General features: G+C 46.1%; 1 protein-coding gene across 1 annotated transcript in view; it reads right to left on the bottom strand.

Moving 5' to 3' along the window:
* Nucleotides 1–4,957: 4,957 nt before the first annotated feature.
* Nucleotides 4,958–14,665, bottom strand: part of MASP1 (MBL associated serine protease 1) — a 60,983-nt gene continuing 51,275 nt past the window's right edge. Inside the window, exons 11-16 of the mRNA XM_042956145.1 lie at nt 12,870–13,007; nt 11,348–11,461; nt 10,277–10,462; nt 8,442–8,509; nt 6,136–6,235; nt 4,958–5,706 (exon numbers count right to left, since the gene is read on the bottom strand). Coding sequence (XP_042812079.1) covers nt 5,516–5,706; nt 6,136–6,235; nt 8,442–8,509; nt 10,277–10,462; nt 11,348–11,461; nt 12,870–13,007 — 797 coding nt within the window. The 3' untranslated portion in view covers nt 4,958–5,515. The remainder of the gene's footprint in view (nt 5,707–6,135; nt 6,236–8,441; nt 8,510–10,276; nt 10,463–11,347; nt 11,462–12,869; nt 13,008–14,665) is intronic.

Raw genomic sequence — 14,665 nt, 5'->3', positions numbered from 1 at the left:
AGCAAGGGAGTAGCAGGGGCAGAAAGAGAGGGAGAGAGAATCCCAAGCAGGCTCCAAACTGTCAGCACAGAGCCTGACTCAGGGTTTGATCTCATGACCTTGCGATCATGAGTTAACCCAAAATTAAGAGTCAGACACTTAACAAACTGAGCCACCTAGGTCCCTAAAATAGTTTTATAATTACAGAAAAATTGTACAGATGGTACAGAAAGTTCCCATAAACCCTTCCCCAGTGTCTCCTATTATTAACACCTTATGTTAGTATATGGTTCAATTGTCACAATTAATAAACCAGTATTGATGTGTTATTCTTAACAGAAGTCCATCCTTGATTCAGATTTCCTTCATTTTTACCTAATTTCCTTTCTCTATTCCAGGGGGCCATCTAGGGTCCTATGTCACACATTTAGTTTCAAGTATCCTTAGGCTCTGTGTTAGTTTCCTCAGACTACCATGACAAAGCACCCCAAACCGCATGGCTTAAAACAACAGACATCTATTGTCTCATAGTTCTGGAGGCTAGTGGTCTGAAATCAAGAATTGGTGGGGCCACGCTCCCTCTGAAACCTCGGGAATAGGGTTGGGGGGTGAGAATCCTTCCTTGCCTATTCCCAGCGTGTGGTTGCTAGTGACCCTTGGCCTTCCTTGGCTTCTATCCGCGTCCATCATACATGGCGTTCTCCTTCATAAGTCTCTGTCTCTGTGTCTCATCTTCTCTTCCTATAAGGTCACCAGTCATATTGGGTGAAAGGCCCACCCTACTCCAGTATGACCTTGTCTTAACTAGTTGGATCTTCAAGGACCCAGTTTTCAAATAAGGTCACATTTGGAGGTCCTGAGGATGAGAACTTCAATGTATCTTTTTTAGGGATACAGTTCAGCGTATTATAGACTCCTCTTGGCTGGGACAGTTTCTCAGACTTCCAGTAGTTTTGATCACCTTAACAATTCCAAGGAGTATTGGTCAAGTGTTCTATAGACTATCCCTCAATTGGGATTTTTCAGATCTGTTTCTCATGATTTTAGGCTGGGGTTATGAGATGAATGGAGGAAGAGTGCAGAGATACAGTGCTATTTTCATTAGGACATATCAAGGTCATATACTATCAACATGACTATCATTGTTAATATTAACTGTGATCACCCGGCTGGGGTAATGTTTTTGTTAGGTTTCTCCACTCTAAAGTTACTTTGCCACCCCCACCCCCAGCTCCCCCATTTCCGTACTGTACACTTTGGAAGGAAATCACTATTTGCACCCCACACTTAAGGGAGGGAGAATTATGTTCCATCTCCTTTAGAGCAAATTATTTATATGAACCATTTGGCATTCTTCATGGGAGATTTATCTATTCTCCCCCATTTACTTATTCATTCAATAACTTACGCATGTAAGTATACACTTATGGATATGTATTTTATACTTTGGGTTGCAATCCAATTCTGTTTTGCTTTGTTGCTCAAAGTGTTCTTGCTTTGGTCATTAGAGATCTTCCAGTTGGCTCCTGTGTCCCTTTGACATACCCCCCATCACTGTGTGTGACTACCTTATTCTCTGGAACAACATACTCCAGGCTCATCTTGTATATTTTCTGTGCTAGTCCTAGAATCAGCCATTTCTTTAAGGATCCCTCGTTCCTTTTATTGAAGAATAGTGTTAGAAACCAAAATCTGGACATTAGGTGTGCTTGTTGCTACTGGGGTGTTGGTGTTTGTAGGTTGGTCCACATTTTTAACCTCACTGTTTTAGTTTTCTTGCCTGTAAAAAGGGGAGAAGAGAGTAAGAGTACTTTGTGAAGATAGATGAGAGAATTATGTAAGAGCTTAGTGTGGTCTCAATCAGATAGTGAATGTTCAGAAATGTTAGTGATTATCTCCCACAGAACTTTTTATATTTGAGCTACATTTAGTTTCCAGAGTTCTTTCCTATATGGTAATTCATCTTATTCTACAACCCTCAGACAGGTAAAGCAAAGATTTTTCTGCCAGTTAATGGATGGAGAAATTAAGTGGATAAGAGAGTCAACCTATGCTGCACTAGAACCTAAGTCTCTTGGTTTCAAGACCTATTCTAGACCCAAATTGGTCACCATCTCTGCCACATGATCAGTATAGATTTCTCTAATTCCACCTAATCCTACCTATCATTGCTTGAAGGGCTTCTTGTTGGTGCTAATTCTCTGATTCTTGCCATCGGAACAAGATTAACTCATAGCAAAAGGAAAGTACACACTACAATTCAAAAGAGTGCACTCATAGACATGGTGCCATATTTTCTGAACCAAACAATTGAACACATGATGAAAAAATTTTTTTTCTATTCTGGGAGTGGATGACAATCAAGAAATGTAATTTGGATGCTCAAAGATAAGCATCCTGGAATATTTTGATAATTTATAGGAATAATAGGACAAGGTGTTTAATCAGAACTGACCTGAAAAACCTAAGACCTGCTATTGTATTGACAATATGATCTCCCCCACTATCTCTGTTCATAGTACAGTGATACTAATCAGATTCAGAGAAGTGTTGATAAATGAAAGTACGACTTACCAGAATCATTAGTGCATGAAAAACATATAAGCCAAACAGGATTCTTTGACTCAACGCAGATATTTATTGGAACAAATGGGTAGCTACTCACAAAAACAATAGCATTTGTTGCTAATGAAGTTGGCATGATCATTATTGCAAAGAACATTCATGGTATGGAATCACAGCTACAAACTCTATTCTAGGGAGGTGGAGTTTTGTTACATAGAAAAGGGACCCTAAGAGGCAGCACATTTTGAATTTGGAATGGGCTGCATTTGGAGCTAATGAGTTTCCCACCTCTAGATAAGATGGTCCTAATAGACACTCCCACCCTCTGCTTCTTTTTTAAAAAAATTTTTTTTAATGTTTATTTATTTTTTGAGAGAGAGAGAGAGAGAGAGAGAGCGCACAAGCAGGGGAGGGGCAAGAGAGAGAGGGAGACACAGAATCCGAAGCAGGTTCCGGGCTCCGAGCCGTCAGCACAGAGCCTGATGCAGGGCTCGAACCCACAAACCATGAGATCATGACCTGAGCCAAAGTCTGGCGCTCAACTGACTGAGCCACCCAGGCACCCTCCAACCCTCTGCTTCTATAACTCTGTGAGAAGTTTGGGTTTCTTGAAACTCAGCAGCAGTGCAGCGGCTGATAAATGCTTGTTGATCAAGGGTAAGCTGGAGTTCCAGAGCACATTTAGACATTTCCTCAGAATAAGGATAAAGGGGAAATAACAGGATGAACTGGGTCCAGCAAGAAGCGAGTATTTATGCACAAATCCTGAGGCTATTTCAAACGCTATAGTTGCCTGACTTTTAGAAGAAAGGCTATTTCAGATGGTGATTCTGATCCCAGAATCAGAACAATGTCCTTTCTCTGTTCCAGGCCTAGTAAACCCACCATTTTTGTGGGAGAAGCTAGTGTAATATGAGGAAAACCTGAGTGGACATTTACTCTTGTGATCCTTCCACCTGGAATGCCTCCCTCTGTTTTACCTGTGGGAATGCCCACCCTCCTCAAGGGTCAGTGCCAACATCATCTCCTCTAGGATTCCTTCCTGATGTCCCCTCTTCTTTCGCACGCCTCCATATCAGAGTGGCTATTCTTTTGCTTCCATGCTGCTCCCAAACATAGCACTTGGCTGGGTTCCTTCTGTTCATGGTAGTCACTTGTGGATGTGTCAGTTCCACCTGTAGGAGCTCCTGGAAGGCATGAACCATGCTTCCCTCAACTTGGTATTCTCCATAGCCCCGTCGGCACAGCCTAGCACATGGGGACACCTGGGCAGTGCTGTGAGGTAGGAAGGTATGGGGTTTTGGAATGTCTTACAGCAACTCCAAAACTTTGCATTGCAATTCTTTGGTGTCTGAGATAGAGCTCCAGCTCGTCTGACATATATCTGATGAAGTTGGGTACCCATTGCCATCTTCCCTTTACAGCATGGACCACAAGGCCCAGAGAGGTAGAATGACTTGCTCATGGAACCAGCAGCAGGCTGTGAATTGCTGTCCCTGAGCACTCAGCCTAGTGCTTAATTTCTGTGAGTTCTCACCCCTCGGTATCTTCATCTTCCAACAAGAGGTTCTGACTGAGTCCACCAACCGCAGTGCAGGTTAAGAACTAGAATCTCCCACGAAGACCAATTTTGATAAAATAGAAGACAGGAACCTGGGGCTTCTGACCCTTGAAGAGCTTAAATCTCAGAGCTCTGGAGGGGATGAGGTCTCCCCAGAGATGAGGTGGTTCTTGGAGGGGAGAGGCATTCTGCCTGGGAAACACTTGTGATCTTGCAGTGCCAGGGCATTCAGGGTGAGGGACAGGGTGTGAAATCAGTGGCACTGCTGCTTGGGGTTAGCTGGGGACATAAGAAGGAAGGGTTCAGGGGTCTGAGTCTAGCCTACCAGGGCTGACCTTGTGCAGCTCAGGTTCCCAGGAAGGGTAGGAGCAGATGCTCTGCTTTGGAATGTGGAAAGTTCCCTTGGCTAGCACTTTGCTAGGTGACATTCTTGGAAACCAGGGCATGGTAGACGGGGTGGGGATGGGGAGAGCAGTGGATGCAGTATTGGGTCTGCATCAAAGCTCTGTTGAACCTTAAAGTAATTTTTGCCTTTTGGTTACTTCAGCTTCAACTCATCTCATTAGAGAAACATGTCTTTGTTGGATCCTAGACTGTCAGAGCTGGGAGGGTCCTTTCAGATGAGGGGAAGGGACTGGCATAGAGCCACACAGGAGCTGGGGGAAGAGCTATTTGTAAAACCTGGCATCTGACTTCCCAGTCCACTGCTCCTGGTCTGCCCCCCTCCTCCTGTCCTGCTTCTCTCGGGCACTCTCTCAGTTTCATGTCCAGCTCACATTCACAAGTGCATTGCTATGGGACATGCTATTGGACTTAGAAACTTGTCACTTTTTCTTTTTTTAATAGGGAACATGGATTGGGACTGAGAAAAGTACATGGTAGCAAAGAATCATGGAACATTTTCAGGCAGATGAAGGAGATGGTCAAGGTTGAGGGGAAGGGTACACACTGAGCAGCCCTAAGACCCGACGGGATTTGTGGGAGAACTTCATTTGCCTGGTAAACACAATGACTTTTGCTAAGTCATGTTTATTGAGGACTTATGTCTGCACTGTGCTAAGTGCTACGTATATATTAATTAATTTTATCTTCATCAGACTCTTCTGAGGTAGGTAAGGTATGCCATTTTTATAATATGGACAAAGAAACAGCCATTCAGAGGTAAAGCCACCTGCCCAATGATGCAATGTCAGTAAGTGATAGGGCCTGGCTTCAGCCTTGTATTCTGATCACTCAGCTACTCTACTCCTTTACAGAGTGTGGAGAGGGGGCTGAGATACCTCTTTATTGGCCAGTAATGGGTGGGCTGAACGAAATGGGTGAAAGGTGAGGGGTGGCCATCTTGCATCAGATAATTATCCTGTGCTGCTGAGTGACCCGGGGCAGGCGGTTGGGGGTGAGGAACAGAATTCAATTCCTTATCCTGGTGACCCTCTGGATCCAGTCTGTGTTGTAGTAGATGTAGGAATACACTCCATAGCGGTCTTTCTTTCCACAGTCGTCGCCCCAGGACACCGTGCCCACCAGGTACCACTGGCCTGTCGCTTTATCCAGGGTCACCATGGGGCCTCCGGAGTCACCTGAGCAAGCGTCCTTTCCCCCTAAATGAAAAGGAGATGCATGTTAAAGCTTTCCCCTTCCTAGCCCCAAATAAATCCAAAGGAGCCTCCTTTTCCCTACATCTGACTTGCAGTTCAGAGAATTGAACACGAGGGGGCGCAACAGACCATGTGACCCAAACCCGGACTCTGCAGTTCTGTCCGGTCTCCCGAGAGCTCAGTGATTTCAGTTATTGCAGGCAGGTTCGGGACTCTCCTTTCATAGGGGAATCCTTGGGCTTGGAGATGGGAATGATGGGAATTTCTTAGCACTCGTTTCTTTGACGCAGTGTAATTCTCCAGTGGAATCCTTCTTCTCGTGACCTCCCCCATTCCTCTCTGAGTCCTCCTCTGTTCAGCCTTAAAGACTGGACGATCTCCAGTCCTTCCATTGCTGGTGGTGCCCTGTTGTATGCCATCCTCTTGACTTACCTTCCTTCTCCCCAGCACAGATCATGTCCCTGGTCACTTTCTTCTTCAGAGGGGCATAGGCCTCTTGGCATGTGCGGTGGTCAACGATTGGGATTTCAATCTGCAACATAAGGCCATTGTTGGCTCTACCCCTGGCTGAGGAGTTCTTGCTGTTCTGATACCCCTAGAGCTGGCTCCTCCCCATCTCCTTCCTGGATGAGCTTAGGTCGAACCTTAGACCTGGTCTCAGAGACTATCCTATTGTGCAGGTGAAGGAACACTGAAGAATGGGGAGATCATGTTCTGCTACAGTCTTAGTCATGAACTTGCTGTGCGACCTTGAGCAAGTCTTTTGCCCTCCCTGGGCCTCATTTTTCTCATCTGTAATAATACTTGCCTAGCACATTCATTATTTCAAATATGGGAATGTATACAAAACATGGTCAATCTTCTCCCCCCGCCCCCATCCCTACAATTGCTGGCTGTGGGACCTGCGGCATATAGTTTACTTACTGCTTTTCAGACCTCTGAGATCGCTTCCTCATCTGAGAAATGGAAGTCACACTACTTGCCATACGAATCACATGGAATGGTCCAAAGAGGAGAGGAATAAGCAGATACTTTGTAAATTACAAACACCGGATAAATGTTAAGTCCATAGGGGTTACCACTGCTTGCCTTACAGCAGGCATCACAGTAGTATAAGCTTCTGGACACTGGGTTTGCATTTTGTCCACTTCTACTTACATAGCTTGGGACAGAGTCAATACTCAGGGAATAGTCTTTTTAACTGAAGCAATAAATTGATACGTAAAAGTAAGGTATTGTGATTATTATTGCCCTGGATTCAGCTTGGGGGTAAATGTTGGAGCAGATGTCTGGGATAAAATGAAGAAACATATGAGTCTCATTTACCCACACCAAGAACTGAATGGGACCCCAAAGTATAGTTCTTGTTGACCTTTGCCATTTTGGTCCCTCTTGGGCCATGGCCTTCCCAAATCACTGGGGAGAGAAACTTAGGGCAGAGCGGTCACAAGCACAGAGTAGTCACAAGCACATATCTTCAGCAGACCATCAAGTGCCTGACTGACCTCTATTCATTGTTCAGGTATTAAAGTGTTATTTTCTCTGGAGAGCCCTTCTGTACCCTTAAGATGAGGTTGGATTTCCTGTTATACATTCTGGAGCCTCCTGCACTTCTTCCTCATCACATTTATCATGTTGGTAACTACTTTCTGTCCCCCTCACTTGACTAAAAGGGCAGATCCAGTCCCTATAAGATCCAGGGACATGATCTGTCCTTTTACCCCCCTGCATACCTAGTAACTAGTACAATGTCCGGTACATGGGAGGCACCAAATAAGTACCTGGAAGTTAGTGAAGGAAAGGATGAATGGCTGTTGCAAATCTGAAATTTCGAAGTGTGTTAAAATAACATATGTTGTGGGGCGCCTGGGTGGCGCAGTCGGTTAAGCGTCCGACTTCAGCCAGGTCACGATCTCGCGGTCCGTGAGTTCGAGCCCCGCGTCAGGCTCTGGGCTGATGGCTCGGAGCCTGGAGCCTGTTTCCGATTCTGTGTCTCCCTCTCTTTCTGCCCCTCCCCCGTTCATGCTCTGTCTCTCTCTGTCCCAAAAATAAATAAAAAAAAAAAAAACGTTGAAAAAAAAAAATTAAAAAAAAAAAAAAATAACATATGTTGAAAGGTCAAAAATTAGCTGTGGCAGTCACTAACCCCAGTCATGTCAGAGTCAGGCAGATCTTGGGGGGGCGTCTAGCATTGCCCCTAACTTTGCAGCTCGAGATACTATACAATGATCTAGAGAGGCAAATGACTTGTTTAAGATCACCCAGCAAGTTAGTAGGAACCAGTACTTGGAGCTATGGCTCCTTACTTCTGGTTCAGTGTTCTTTTATGAAATGATATAAATGTGAACTCCTAAATGCAACTGTCAAGTTTATTACTACAAGAACTGCAGCTCTCAAGAGCCCATTCTTTAGCCCATTCTCTGGTATGTGAATCTTTACGGTATACTGATGGGTCACCTTTTGGGGTGTCCAAGCCTGCTGTTTTCTGGAAGAATTTCCATGAGCTGAGTCTTTAATATGTTACAGAAATACTGAACAATGTTTAGAGACTAGTGCCCCATGTAGAACAAACAGACCAAACTTGTTGGGGTTCAAAGTCCCAGTGAACTTTGGAGGTGGGTCTGGGCCCCTTTTGTCTCTCTCACCCAAAACTCTAAATCCCTGAGGGGAACATGGAGCAGAAAGGGTCAATGCAGGGCAGAGGCATCATTCTCTATGGGGCATAAATTGAACCTCACCTCCATCAGTGTCTCTGGGAACCTTTGCAAGAACTGTTTCCCCCAGCCACTGACGATGACCATGGCGCCTGGAGGAAGGAAGACACAGTGAGAGAAGAGAGGCTGTCTGTGGGGTTCTCAGAGGGTTGAGTCTTGCTGTCCCATCATTCCCTGCATGGGAAGGAAGGGCTGAATTTGTCCCCTTGGAGAACGGCAGCATGGTGGAGAGGAGAACGGCTGGGTTGGAGCTTACCTGCAATAGAGGTTTGGACATTTGTTTCTAGGACTCATTAGCTGGCTAATTTGTTGTCCAGTTTCTCCCGCTCCCAACTAGCATGGAACTTAGGCTCCATTAAGTTAGTAGACTCAGCTTTCTCTCTCTTCCCTGCTATATCCTCATGCCTCCAGCAGTGCTGGTGCATAGTAGGTGTTCAATCAATAATGGTGAGAAATTAAAAAGTTCAGCCTAGTCCACAGTGTGCTCTGATGCCTTCGGGGAGCCCCCTCACCTCCCTCCCTTGCTGAGGCTTGGCTTCCCTGTCCATAAAACAAAATGAATTGGCTGGACTTGGTATTCTCTAACACCTCTCCCAGCCCTGATATTCTAGAAGTCTATGAAGTTGGCAAATATTGGGACAGTGTGGAAATGGGTTGAGCTCTGATAGAGCAATCATTTCTTCATTTGAAAAAGAGCCTGGACACTGGAAACAGCATTGGGTGTTAAGAGGGAAAACCTGGCTTCTGGTCCCAGCTATGCCTCTTACAAACCGTATCTTGGGTAAAGTCACTTCACCTTGCGAGGACTCATTTTCTCATCTGGAAAATGGGACTACAATACCACTTCACCAGGCTTTTAGAAGTAATAAATAAATTAACAAAAGCAAAGCAACTGGTACATGGTAGGCACATGACATCTGATAAAGCAGAGTCATCGCTGTGCCTTTCCTGTTGGCTCAGCTCTATTCAGCCATGTTTTATAACTTGATCAAACCGAAGAAGGTTAGCTACGATGCGGCACTACTGGGTTTAGACCAAGATGAAAAGAAAGCCAGTGTGTTTGAGTGTATTATTGAACTTAAATATCACAGCCACCCTATGGGGTATTATCTTCTGTGTAGAGGTAAGGGCCTTGAGGGTCTAACACTGTCTCAAGGTCACCCAATTGGGAAATGGCAGGGTGGGGTTTTGAATCTGTGTGGTGATGAAACCATTGTCTCTCGGGCCCAAGCTTCCTCTTTACTCTGCTTTGTGATGCTGCAGATGAGGCTCTAAAATGGGAGTTGTGCTTTGTTGAGGAGGAGGGGTCCCAGAAATAGGGGGCGTTTCCAGGAAGCCTTGCTGTTACTGTTGGCATTGCCCTAGCCCTGGGGGCTGGCCCTGGCTATTTCCCCAGCACCTCAGCACAGGGCTTTCTCCTCAGGCTTCTGAATCCCCTTTCCAAGTTTCTAGGTCCTGTGACTGCCCCCTCCCCCCTTTGTTCCCCCAGCCCCAGGAGGGGTGGGTTCTTCCTGTGGGTACTACCTGTGTTACATTAGCATTAGTATCCCCCTTTACTGCCCTAGTCCTCCAATGCCCTGTATTAAATTCTCTCTCTTGCGATAACTAGTCTGGTTTCTGTCTTCTCATCTGGATCCTGACTGACATAGTATTTACAGTACTGGTCAAGCCTGCCTATTTACTGTGTCCTGCCATGGAGCCGGTTCTGACTTAGCTGTTTTAGGGGAGGCAGCGGAGGGATCACGCAGACATGGTCAGCAGGCTCGGCTGGCACCAGAACCTCCCCAGGGCTGGAGAAGAAGTCCCTGTGAAGGCACCTGCTGCTCTGCAGAGGCAGGAGCAGGGGTGCGGCAGAGTACCTTCCTGTGGGGGCCCCTCGGGCAGACAGATGGGCATCACATAGTCGTTCAGCACCGGGCTCTCCAACAGCTCCACCAGAGCCACGTCATTCTCAAATGTGTTGGGGTCATACAGGGGATGGAGGAAGAAGCGTTTGACTCTGAGATGCTGTTCATTCTCATCTGACCGGCGCCTCCAATGCTTACCTGGGCAAGAGAAGGCCCATGAGGCATGGGGGTAATGGAGACATGGAGGGTAAGATCACACCTTGTCCCCAGTCACCCCCTGTCCCACCCAGCCTGCTTTCAGCCTTAACCCTTTTCTGCCTCTCACTGCTCTTTTCCCAGCCATCCCCTTACTCGACTTCTGCAAAGTCATGGGCTCCTACCTCTGGCTTTCTTCTTGAACTGATCCCATTGCCTTATAATCCTCATTCTGATGATCATTGCCACATGTCCAAACTATATAATCACACTTCAGTGCCTCAGTCAGGTGTTCCCTCCTCCATGAAGCTTCCCCGATTCTTGTGTTAGATTCTTCAGTTAGAAGTCTCTTTCTTGTGAATTCCAATGGTACCTCATCTGTTCCCCTCCTATAGGACTCTCTGCTTCCTATCTTATACTAGAGGTCTCTGTGTTCATATTCATAGTAGGCTGTAAGTTCCTTGGGGTGCAGGAACTGGCTCTTAATTACACTGTGTTCTTAGATCCCGGCATAATGTCAGTAGGTAAGTATGTGCTGAACCGAACTGAATCAGCTGATGGTCTAGATTTTATAAAAGAGAGGGTCAGCTTGGATCATCTGTGTGTGACTTACCTGAAACCATGGATTCATAGAAGCCTGAAGTGTCTTTAGAAAATATCTAGACTGGGATCCTTATTTTACTTATAAAAACTGAGGGCTGGACTTCAACGACTTGCTCATGGTCTCACTACCTGCAAATCATAAACTTGGGCTAGGACTGAGGCCTCTGGACTCCAGTTCTAGATCATTCTTCGTCCCAGGTGTCCTGCCCTGATGAGTGAGTGAGTGGACACAGTCTATGCCCAGAACCACTGTTGGCTTTAGGAGTCAGCCTGCTCCTCACTCACCCAGGATGATTTTGAAGTCAGAAGGTCTGATCAGGTCTGAGTCCTGTAGGGCTGGGTATTCTGGATTGAGTAACTGGTGGAGGCAGTGAGCCGCGGTCACAATCCAGCTGGAGCCTGAGAACAGAATTGTACATAGGTACTGCCCTAGACTCCCCCTCCTGCCTTCTATTGCCTTGAGGTGAGAGCTTCAGACTACTTCAGGCTTTCCCCTTTCCATTGTGTTTCACAGCCCGAATTCAGACACTCATTTGACCCTAATCTGAAGATGAGGATTTAAATCTGTGATTTCATCTATCTATTCTAACCAAGAGGCCAAGACTGAACATCTTCAATGGGATTTTAGGGCTCCCTTAAACCTATGGGCTTGGTGAACTCCACACAGCCCAAGATGGGTCCGCAAAAAGCCTTGTGCTTACTGGCTACCCTTTAGGCATCAGCCTCAACTGGGAACTTCTTAGAAATGCAGACTCTCAGGCTCTGCCTCAGATTTACTGAAATAGAATCTTTATTAATTCTATAATAAAATCTGGGGATTTTAACAAGACCCTCAAGTAATTCCTATTCATATTAAAGTTTGAAAAGCACTGATCTAGCACGGACATGTCCTTACCTGACTGTACTGTCAGGAAGGTGAGTCAGTGAGAGACGAGGCTGGCAGCCTGGGAGCTGCCCAGGCAGATGTGGACCCATTCATGCCTTCTGATCTCTCAGAGATCAGACCAGGAACTGGCCAGGGACTCTAGGTTGCTATTCATTTTTCCTATGATGTCAGAGCTGGAATGGATCTTTGATCATCTGGACCAAACTGCAATGGGAAGAGCTGCCAGCCATTTCTTTCCCACCCTTACTCCCCTTCCCACCCACGTTCACTCCTTGCAAAATCCTGACCGTCCTATTTCCTAATCCTTTCGAATCTGCCTTATTTCTTTCCCTTGTCCCATGTCCTCATGCTGAGGCTAATGACTTCCCTCCCTACAATTGCAATGGCTACCTCACTGAATTCCTGGCTTCTGGATTCACTCTTCCTTCAATCCGTGTTACCCCGGCAAGAACTTTCCATAATATGTTTATAAATCTGCAGCAGCCTTCAGGAGAGATCTAAATTCCTAAATATGGCACTCAGGGCCTTTGTAAATCTCCCTTCCCTGACTTCTCCAGGGTGAGTTTCCTGGTTCTCCCCAGTCCCACAGCCCTAGTCAGCATGCCTTTGAGCTGCACATAAGTGCCTTGTAATTCATGTTTGAGGGTCTGACTCCTTGACTTAGTCCTTCCCAGTGCCAGAGACTGACCAGGACTTCATAGGTGTTTGTTGACTGAAGGAGCAACCTAGAGCAGGAACACATGTCTCCTAGCTGCAGTTAAGGACTCTTCCTACCACACTGTCCTTCTGGGTCCTGCTACTAGTGTGGACAGTGATTCTCAATGAAGAAATCTTGATCAGTCTCTAGAATGAAGGTTGGTTCCCTTCACTTGCACCCAGTCCCCGAATCCTGGGTCCCCCACCCTTTCCACATCTCCTTACCTAGAAGGGAGCCCCCACAGAAGGGCTGCTCACTCCAGTGTGACAGCATGGCAATCCAGGGGGTGGTGCCCTTCTGGGCTGGGCGTCCATTGAAGATCCTGGCCATCAGCTTCCGGGAGAACTTGGGGAGCCCACACACTGCAGCCAAAGGAGGGAGGGACAGATCACACTCTGGGCTTCATCTTGCTCTTTGCTAGAGGTATGAGCTCATCATCGTCTTTTAGGAACATCTATTATTTTTGATTTCCCAGCATTCACTGCACTTTAAGTAATAGCACCCCAGTTTTTCTCTGGGGTATACTCTTCCCTCATTCTTAGTCCATTATGTCCTGAGTTGGAATGATCTTACATCTGTTTCCAGACATAGGAATGTGACTCAGACCTAATGAATTAAATCCTCTCATCCTCTGGGGACAACAATTGCTCAGAGATGGGAATGTAACCCTGGCTAGCCCAATGAAAGCTGGCCTTGGGAATTTTGCTAAACGTATTAGAAAAAGAGAAGGCCTTTCTCTATTGGGGTTGCTAAGCTGCTGGTTATAATCCAAGATCTATCAATGATCACTTCATTGGGAGTCTTCAGAGAATGATGCTACTAATGGAAAAAAGTGGGTCTAGATGATGAAGGATGAAGCAAGAGAGAGATTGTATCCTGATATTTGGGTTCCTTGATCTAACCATACCTGAAGTCTTGTGATTTGGACTTTTTAGCTATGTGAGCCTATAACACAAACACTCTCTCCCTCCCTCCCTCCCCTGCCCTCTCTCTCTTCCCTAAGCTATTTGTATTGGGTTTCTTTTACATGAATGAAAGAGTCCTGACTAATAAAGAATTTTCATGCTCTATCCAGGGGGATCTCTTTTCAGAGAAGCCCTTCCTCAGGGCCTTGGGGGGTTGAAGACCCCTCCAAGGGTCTCCCTGATCCATATTGTTTCCACTGACTTGGATTCACAGACACAGACACACAGCACCTTACAGCTGAACAGCCTTGGAGACCATCTAGTCTATCCCTCTCATCATACACCTAAGGAAACTGAGGCTTTAAGAAGGGAATTAACTTGCAAAGAGCTACTCTATGAGTTAGTGGCAAAATTCTAATCTAGGTCTCCTGACTTCAGGGCTTTTCCCACCATATCCAGCACCACTAACTCTTACTATGTGACTTCCTAGAGCACTCATACCCTAAGCCCCTGGATCCAGGTAGCCATTTGCCTTCTTGGTAGCTGTCACCAGGCTGCTGAGTAGGGCTGGGGAAATCCCAGATGGATGTGCTTTAACCTTGACTGCATCTTCAGTATCTTCCAGTAGCTTCATTCTACATGCCCTTGGCTAATGTCTCAGGCTAATGTCCTGTCCCCACTCCCAGCAGAATATCAGAGCCCACTGGGTGGGAACTCTCCCAAGCATTCTCTCTCCATCTTCCCCTGTCTATAAACCTTTTTCTCTTCAGAACTAATTCTGGACTCTGGATCTTCTCACTTCCACACTCTTGGGGACCTGGCTTGGGAGATTCTCATCCCTCTCTGATATCTTGAATCTTTCCTTTGCCCACACCTCCAAAACATGGCCGTGTTCTCATCCTGAAATCGCACTTCCACTTTCCTGGCTTCTCATTCATTCTACAGTCTCTCCTTCTCCTCCCTTCCATAGCCAAACTTATGGAAAGAGGAATTGACAGTTAGTCTCCACATCCTCTCCTCTCCTTTGGAGGTGGATTTGGAAGAAGAAAGTGCCAGACTGTGCATACACTTGGAAATAAAGTGGCTATTTGGACATTTAGTAGATCCACAACAAT

This window comes from Panthera leo, chromosome C2 (genome assembly GCF_018350215.1).
Source record: "Panthera leo isolate Ple1 chromosome C2, P.leo_Ple1_pat1.1, whole genome shotgun sequence".
Taxonomy (NCBI): domain Eukaryota; kingdom Metazoa; phylum Chordata; class Mammalia; order Carnivora; family Felidae; genus Panthera; species Panthera leo.
This window is presented reverse-complemented; position numbering and strand designations above follow the sequence as displayed.